At 35.5% G+C, this 9,914-nt stretch overlaps 1 protein-coding gene across 1 annotated transcript; it reads right to left on the bottom strand.

The window, feature by feature from the left end:
* Positions 1–1,128: 1,128 nt before the first annotated feature.
* LOC115446361 (piggyBac transposable element-derived protein 4) lies at positions 1,129–7,330 on the bottom strand. The gene is made up of 4 exons (XM_037444456.1): positions 7,120–7,330; positions 6,252–6,397; positions 5,045–5,187; positions 1,129–4,835 (listed from the first exon to the last, which is right to left on the bottom strand). Exons 2-4 carry the CDS (start codon positions 6,393–6,395, stop codon positions 2,882–2,884), a joined length of 2,241 nt encoding a protein of 746 aa, XP_037300353.1. The 5' UTR covers positions 6,396–6,397; positions 7,120–7,330; the 3' UTR covers positions 1,129–2,881.
* Positions 7,331–9,914: the final 2,584 nt, after the last annotated feature.

The raw sequence follows: 9,914 nt of genomic DNA, 5'->3' as shown, positions 1-9,914 counted from the left end.
CAAATTTTAAGAATTTTCCACCGCGCTGTGTTTTAAGGCTGATTTTAGCCAAAATAGTCCTTCATGGGGATGAAGGACTATGTTTTATTAATGAATATGTAAGTTAAGAGTCTGGACAAGTTTTTAACTTACCTTAGAATCACGAAATCACCAGTTAAGTTTTTTAATTTAAAGAAGAAAATTTAAGTTATAATTTATAGAACGTAAGTTTTTCACTTTACACCAACATTTTCATAATTTTTATTAAAGTTACGAAGCTGGTTGTTTTTAGCAAGAAAATACAACTAATGAAAATTTTGTTGCAACAAAAAAATCTCGGATAAGTCTTCTACTTTAAAGAAAAAAACATTTAATCGTCCAAATCGAAAATTCTCAAAAATTCAGAAAAATATAACTCAAAAACTATGAAAAATCGCGGAACATATATGGGGGTGATTCGGATACCCCAAGGGTGCTCTATCTCTGGACCTCCGCTTGACACTATTTCCTGGAACACCTGTATATGAAAATATCGGCTAAAATCACATGGTAGATACCTGAGACCGAAGTGCTTACACGAGTCCTAAGATGACAATGCACTATTCTACTCGCTCTTACAAAAATAAATAAAATACTTTATTCAGGCTTCACAATAATTGTATAATTGTAATAATACGTAGAATATAATAATTTAATACTTCATAATAATTGTAATTATTTTTAAATAACAATTGAAATCACTTATATAACTACGTTCTAAATCATGGACATTCTAAATTAGGGATAAAATTCATAAGGAATGCAAGGCATAAGGTAAACCAAAGTAGCTAGCTCGAGTTGGCATGAGAGGGAATTTATAGGATTCCGCGTTGCAATGCTCACCGGTGAGCACATAAGCCCTAGCCAAGCTAACCTACCCGCCTTACACTAGCTACCTAAGTGATGACTACCCGAAGAAGAAAAGCAGAAAGTAGCTTCGGTCTTACATTTTGTTATTAATTGTTCTCATGAAAGTTTTTTTTTTCAAGTTCTTGTACACAGTCACAATAGTTATATTAGCTAATGCTCGCACATTACCGTTCAAATAGGATTACATTAAATTCATGACAAGGGATTTAACTGGACTGGCATTAAATAAAATTCAAGACAGAAAAAAGGACAATAATTTATAATTAATTAACAGCGTACATTTACATTACTATATTTACAGCCATAAATTTAAGTCAATAAAAAATAATAATATACACGCAAACAATAGCACAATGATCGGTGGGCCGTTTTTCAAACATTACTTTACATAACAACTTTTGTTACAATTATCATCATTTTAATACATATTTATCATTATGCTTATACATAGTAGGATATATTTTATATCCGTTGGGATAGCGACCACTGTACACAAGGTATTAAAACCCGCCATAGTGGCCCACGAAGTGTGTCGCGTTATGGGATCAGCCTGTGTATATCCGTCTCCAACAGGCCGGCATAATTGTGTTGAATGCCGAGGGGTCATCATTTCCAGTCAGTCGACATTCTATTAGACCCAACTCCATTTTCCATCAGATGCAGTCGGGTCACTTTGCCGTGCCAATATTGAAAACTACGCTAATCAAACCATTGAATGCTTAACATGTTGCCGGCTAACATGACAGCTACATGACATCTACATGACAGTTACATGACATTACGCGTGTCACGGAAAAATAACCTTATTATGTAATATATAATAAGGTTATATTCCCGTGACACGCGTAGCTGTCATGTAGCTGTCATGTTAGCCGGCAAGATGTCAAGCATTCAGTGGATTATATAATTACAATGTTAATTTTTAAGATCTCGATTTTCTTTAGACGACCATTATTTCCATTGAAATTCATATAAATTATGTTTTATGCAAATTAGATAACATTAGATAACAAGTTGAAGATATAACGTAAACAATTATAAAACAAAAGTATTTATTTTGTTTCATTGCATGTATTGTTAACACTGATACATGCAAAAGCAATAAACATCACATTATAAAAGGTGTTGTTTTGCATACCCGCCATTTTTACGGAGGTTAGTATACTCCACTTATAGAACACGAATCAATGAAAAAATAAATACCGAAATACACCTTTAATAATAAGTATTGATTAAAAATAAAAACTACCCGTGTAATGGGAATCACTCCGACTCATCCCGTGTGGCATCGATGATTTTCGGGCTACACAGCACACTCACACACACACACACACACAAAGTGCTTTGAGGCACGCCACGGCCGCCGGCGACTAACCGTTTCGATTGCAAACAGCTGGTGCCGGCCGTGTGTCTGAGCTGTTCGCGTTGCCGTGGTCATTTTCTGACATATACGTGGATGTTAATTTTAAATCATCGTAAAATAATTTAATCAAATATTCAGATTCCAGTTAATGTGCCCATTACAATGGACTCTTTAAACATGGTGGGGATGCAAAACAACAACTTGTATATACAGAGTTTGAAATGACACAAATAGTAGAAAGGACACAAATAGTATACAATAAAAATTAGAAGAAAAACAAAAAAGGAGAAGTAAAAGCACCAATGGCACGGGGCGCAGACACACACACATCCCCTCACACGTACGGCTCCAACATCTGGTCTTTGAGGTCCACCCCACCCATGGACCGGTTTGTTTGTATGCGGGATAAGGCTGTGGCACCAGCGGGTCCATCGATTTACTTTAAAATTGTTGAACTATTTTAGTGGATTTTAGCGGTGGCGAAGAGTACGATTTTGGTCCCTTCATCCGGTGTTCCTTTTTACACATAGAATATGCGATACTATTTATAATACACTGTTCAACCTGGCATTCTCTGCAGCTCAGGAAAAAAGGTTACTAGGATTATCCATAAGGTACAAAAAGACAAAATTATGAAACATGGTAGGCCTTGAAACAATTTACCGCACAAAGCGGCACATTGCAAGTCTCACACATGAATGGGGTCGTTTTTTGCCGGATGCCGTTCGAATAGCACACAACGCATCTGTGCCTGGCTTGACGATTATCTCGACGCTCATTCTCTGTCCGCTTTGTGAGAAAAACAGGCCAGTGATCGTGAACAGACGCTATCTGTGCCGGTTTCTGTGGCTTATCCTTCGGTTTCTGTGGCTTATCCTTACGAGTAACGGGAACTTGAGGTAAATGACGGGAGAGAATGGCGTCTACTATTTGGAGCCGAAAAGACAAATGGTCTACGCGGGATTTTTGAGAAGATTCCAATAGGATGCGCGCATTAAGAATGGAGACGTTCAACAAACGCTTGAACATTTTCATATACCACTTAGAACACCGTTTCCGCTCTATCACGTACGGCTCCAGCATTTGGTCTTTGAGATTTACCCCACCCATTGACTTCAGGAAGTCCAAAACTACTTGAGGCTTGAATGGGATGGGCTTTACTGGGTTCGTGTGTACGTGGGACAAACCAGTGGCACTACTGTGGCAAGTTGAGATCATGGTTACTCTTTTCTTGTCTTCCCATGCCAATACACATACGTCCCCAGAATGCCTTGCTAGAAGCTGTCCCTTCTCTAGCGGAGCTTTGGCTATCAAGTAGGGCACGTCTTTAAGAGTCGGTCGTATGGTACCAACACAGTCAGTACCGTTACGTTTCAAAAATCGCGCCAACAACGGAGAATTTAACCTATTGCCCACGAATAGTCGATATCCCTTATTCAGTAAGGGACCCATAAGCCTTTTAACTAGCGCAAAACCTGTTGAGGCCATTGGGGCTCGTTTCATTTCTGCTTTAGTTTCCTTACCCGTATAAATTATGAAAGACAAGAGGTAACCTGTAGCACTTTCACATAATTCAAACGTTTTGATCCCATACCTTGCAGCTTTTGACGGAACATAATGTTTGAGATCCTTTCCCTTCCAAGGGGTTAGACTTTCGTCTATGCAAATGTTTTGACTAGGTATATAATTTCCCTGAAATTTGGCGTTAAGATGATCGACTATAGGCCTCAAACTATATATTGGATCGGGGTCGCTTATGGGAGGTTTCACATTTCGATCGTGAGCGGCCTCGTTGACGAAATGCAATGCCCGTGTAAGATCAGAATATCTACGATTGCTAAAGATATGCCGGAAAACCGTTGTCTTCATCAGCGGATGTTCAGTGAAGCAGCTTTGTATCGTTGGCATCCGGATAATGCCCAGCATTATCCAGAATGCGAAGAGGCATAGCATTTCGTGGACGTTAGTTGGGTACCACTCGGCTTGAAAAGAAGTAGAATTTATATTGGTGGCATATCGGTTCGTCTCGTTGACTATAATCTGCAAGATGGAATCGTCCCAGTAAGAACGAAACGCGTCGTATGCTGACGTATAGGAGGCGACAGCGCCGGTATGTGCAGGCCGAAATATTTCTTCTTTACCTTGAAAAGTCTCCATTGGAGACCACTCGAAATGAAGGTCTTCACGCTGCAGAGAAACAACTGCCTCATCAACGACCTCCTCAGGCTCTTTCTTTACCCTCTCATTCAGTCTCCGGTTTATAACGTCCCGTGCCATTTGCCGTAATTCGGATGGGACGTCGTCATCAGATAGCCAAATTTCTTGAAGTGGGTGACCGACATTCCACTGTAAATCTTTTTTACCGACCCGGTGACAACGTTCCATCCCCAGTCTTCGACCACGTCCTCGTCCCCGAGAGCGCACACGTCCGCGATCAATCCCCTTGCCCGATATACCCGGGGTCTGGACAAACGACACTTCCACGTTTGGATATAAGAAATTCATATTTGTTACCTTAGGCAGCGTCTTGTCGTGTTCCCTCATCGTCGTATATATGATAACGTCATCCGACAATTCTAGAGGTCTAAAAATAAAAACATTCACAATAAAAAACAGATTAACAAAGAAAAAAAGTAAAACGTTTGACCTGTCAGGTTCATTTTCATTGTTTAGATATTATAATATACCTCAAGTAGAATATTAACATCTACGCGATTAATAGGTTCAATAAAAAGGATTTTGAGCTTTTGTTCCGGCCTTTATTATAGGACAAAATAAAAATTTATTACTTACGATTTTGGACGTGGCTCTAATGGCGAACGGGAACGAGAGCGTTCACGTTTGCAGACAAAGGAAGTGTCTAGCTTTTTCGCTCGGTGCACTGGAGACGACGGGGGACTATAACTGAATGCAAACGGCTCCTCCGACTCGCCATACTATAACCAAAAATAAATAAACTCATTAACTATGAATGTGTGCATTTTATAATGAACTAGATGCTGTTCGCCGCTTCACCCGAGTAAAAAGCCTTTCCCGCTACAAAAGTCTTTAGAACACACTGTAGCAATTTATAGCGCCAGGGCCATATATATATATGAAAAATACCATGATTTCCAATGCGAGCAAATTACCAGGATAAAAATGTGGAAGCCTATGTGTTATCCTGCGATATGATCTATCTATGTGCCAAATTTCATCCAAATCCGTTCAGCTGTTTCTGCATTCACTTCTAATAACCAAAAATTCTTACAAACTTTCACATTTACATTAGTAAGAAGTAAAATGAACAAAATGCGAAACCAGTCCCTTTTGCATAAGTTATCACAAAAAACCCAACTGATCACATGCTTACATCCATTCTCAATAACTTTTAACTGGTGTTTGCTATCCCAATTTGACTATGAAAGTTAGGCTGTTACTGCTGTTTCAATATCTAACACTTTGAATGCTTGACTGAGATCAAAAAAATATATATCGCCCATATCTCTAGTGAGTGCACCCACCAAAGTGTTTTATTTTTGCTAGTAATGTTTCATAGTATTTTTGTGTTTTAAAAATATGTTATTGAGTTTAGATGATGTTCTCAAATATAATTATTTTCAATATTAATCAATTTTCCTTAAAGCAATTTAAATAACATACTGCATAAATTATTATTATAATGATTAATAGGTCTATGTTCATCTTTGGCATAAACTAAACACAGCAATGACAATCATATTCAACCATCTAATAGATAGCTAACCTTCATGGATAAACATTTTATATCTTAGTACATAGAAACACACATAAACACTAAAAGTAAGCATTTCAACCGTTTGTAATCAGTCAGTAGGTTATTGAGACTGGCCGTAAAACCCGTGCCATCAAACAAAAAAAAAATACCATCACTCTACACAACTAAATGTTACTCATACAGTAGCTTATGATTTTTTGTAACATGTTATCGGTGAAACTGCCCAAAAAAAATATTATAATCATTTTAAGATATTGTGTAAACCTCATCGCTGTCGGTCTCATAAACAAGGAACGAATGTTGTTCCTCGTCATCTGATATGTCATTCCCGTACAGTGCCTCGAATAAAGTCGCCTGCAACTGCTGACTCTCGTTGGCCATCCATGCTCTGTCATCATCTCCAGACATTCCTATATATAAAAAAATAAACCAAATTATTATCTTATGGTATATATTTGCGTTTTTGTTATACCTAGATGTGCCTATTGTTTATTTTACACGCATTACGCTGTACAGAAATGCCCACGTGAATATAATATATTTTTTTACGATAAATACACAGGAACATAGCAATCGTGAATAACCAACAAAAAGGATGTATACTAAGACGGACCATTACCATAAATCAGCACAGTTCAAAATTGCATGTCGTTATTTCGCCGCTTGCGAGTATACTTAGTAGTAAGTACCAAAAAATTATTGAAATTCAATAACTGGTGCTTTGTATCTATTACCAAATAATTGATATACTTAAATGTTTCGGAAAATAATCGTGGTTAATGTATTAATGAACACGCATGCTGTCTGTCCGGAGCTTTCGCGGACGGATAAACAAACAGAAATTAGAATTTTAACGCTCGATATTACGCACAATTTTTTGAGGACTTTAATTGATAAAGGCTACATTATTTTGTAGCCTTTATTAAATATTACCAGATAATAAGTTAAATAAAAGTTACAATGTACTTAAGTAGATATTTCAACGATAGTTTTGCCAAAATTATTCCATGGAATGCATTAAAATTACGAAGAAGCATAGTCTGCCTAAATATAAACTTGATCATTAAACATTTATATGAATTGTGGCTAAAATATGCGTAAATAACATTATTATAATAAGTATTATACTCACTTGTTATATTTATATGACTTTCACCCAAAACTTATATATTTGGCTCACAATTATTGAAGTAGTCACTCTCAGAGTCACTCTCTTATGCCGTTATGACTTATGGTATAGAGCATAGAGTAAGTAATATAATACTACGTAAGAAGAGGCGGCACTTAGTACATTGAATTTGAGCTCACGCACACATACATGAGCCCAGTAGAGTTATATTTTGTACCAACATTACGCAGAACAAATGACACGCAAGGCTGCCAACTTACTATAAATCTGCTCGTCTCTAGGGACGTTCCTTATTCAATCGATATTATCGATAATTTTGTATGGATAAAAATTGATGACCATAAATCTTACACTGGTATAAATTATGATTAAATTTAGAATATTAAAAATAAAACGTCCACAATTTTTAACAGTTCCCTTTATTTAATTAGAAAATACACAATATTATCACGTGAATTTCTTATGTATAAATTGTATTATGTTTAGGTATCCTACCCAAAAATTCATTACACTCCAATTTTCCGTTATTTATTTCCAATTTTATATGGAAATTCAAAAATTTGATACCTTACAGATATGATATTTTTCCGTCCAATCAACAATTACTATGATACAATCATTGTAAGGGCAAATTTATAGATTTCGCACGTGCCTTTTTTGATTAGGTTAATAAGCATAGAAATGAAACTCTATTATCTAGAGCAGGGGTGGCCAACCGGTCGATCGCGATCGACTGGTCGATCGCCACAACAAGTCCAGTCGATCGTGGCAAGGCAAAAATATAAATACTTAGAACAAACCGCGCAACATACCTAATCACTAACTGCTGCACGCATCGATTTGTATTATTTTTTAATCAAAATAATAATAAATTGTGTGCTGAACTATGTTGTTTCATTTTAGATTTCAAGATGTAGGTAGCTTGGTAGATCGCATAGAGTATCATCAATGAAAAGTAGATCTTGGGTCTTACCAACTTGGCCACCCCTGATCTAAAGTATCTTCAACGACTGCCTGAGTTTGTAAATTTGAATAAAATATACATCACTTTTATGTAATGCTTTAAATCATAATATAAATTTTCTCTTACCGGTGTGGATCAAGTGGAAATTTAGCCATAAATATGTTTGACTTTGGGTACTTTTGTATGCCACAAACCTCACATTTTTTATACATATTAATTCTTTTCCCCATTCTCGCACTCAAAATAAATAAACTACACAAATGTAAACAGAATTAGAGTCAATATCTCGGAATAATAAAAGTCACTATCTGTAACACACACTACACAAATTCCTTCAAGAAGAAATATACACGAAACGGAGAAGCAGGCTCAACTCAACGTATTCGGCATAAAACTTAACTTATTATTGAACAAAATCGCAATTATACAAATTTTTGCAAATAAACTCCAACAATAACAAATCTATTGTCAATAATAGCACATTTTCAACCATCGTGGTAGCCAATATACTTTCTAAATTTTTTGGTTTATTGTGTTGGTACAAGATGTAACCTGAGATACGATAGATGATTACGCTGAGATGTTACCTTTTGTCAACCAAAACTTAACTCTATAATGCGACATACAATCAAATTTCTTTATTTTAAATTTTAGGGATTATCATTACACAGTTATTATTTATTCATACTAATAATAGTGTGCAATTATCATAAAAAAATACTATTTTTAAGGAATAAAACATAACTAGAAGTAATACAAAATGTTTTATTTTTTATTTTTATTAGAAATATTCTTTTTTCCCTCAGATTAGGTGAATAAAAATGTTTTTTTATTACGTTGCGAACTGTATTTTTTTTATATATCAATTTATCGATTTTTTAAATTGATGCTGTCACTTACAGCATAAAAAAGTTGTGTGAAAACTTGTGACAGCATTGTATATCATTTGTATATTTTGAATGCATAAATGAGTATGCATCTCGTATAAACGATACAGCTAAACAAAATAAATTGGATTGGAGTATGCATCTCTTGGTGTCATCTTATCCAAGCCATAAGTTATTATAGTATCAATATAAATATTGAATAGGTATTTGTGCGTGGCTTTTATAGTTTTAGTTATTGCTCTGAGTTTTTTCCCGCCCCAAGGATACCTATAATTGACAAATATTGTGCTGCCAGCTTGCTAGCACGTATTATTTGCATTTCTAACATGAAAAATCTGTATTCAATTTTTCCAGCGACCTTTTTTAAATAGATTCCATTACTATTATTGTTCGCTGCAAAATTTGTAAAAAATATCCATGTGCTGTAAAAATCTGTGTAAATACATATAAATCTGTATAGCTGGCGGCAATGGAAATAGATATGTGACTTATTTTTTGGCTAGTAACACATATAAGCAAGGTATTCCCTGTAAAAGATAAACGAAAAGTGATGCCAACTTAAAGGTATTGAAAATCCTAAAAAACGAAAATTTTCTTGTATTCTTAATATTCGTAGAAGAAGGCATCTATCGATAGAAATAGCTAAAAGTCGGTAAGTTCGCTATTATTGAACTAATGATTGACTTTTATAAAAAAAAAATAATACTTAATAATATAACACAGAATCCACTTAAATGAGAAGAATAATTTTCAAGTACAAATAAATTAAACATAACGTCAGTAAGATTGAGTTTTGCGGTCTCATTCGGCTTGCATGCCGAATGGGTATAATACAATGATAAAAGAGAATTATTTAGTCATTGGTATAATATTTACTTTTATGTCATGCTACATTATCAATTTTAGAGAGCTGGAACAAAATAACCGTTCCGTTCTGAAAGTGAAAC

Source organism: Manduca sexta, chromosome 28 (genome assembly GCF_014839805.1).
Source record: "Manduca sexta isolate Smith_Timp_Sample1 chromosome 28, JHU_Msex_v1.0, whole genome shotgun sequence".
In the NCBI taxonomy this organism is placed as follows: Eukaryota; Metazoa; Arthropoda; class Insecta; order Lepidoptera; family Sphingidae; genus Manduca; species Manduca sexta.
Note: the sequence above shows the minus strand (reverse complement) of the source record. Positions and strands in the feature narration are given on the sequence as shown.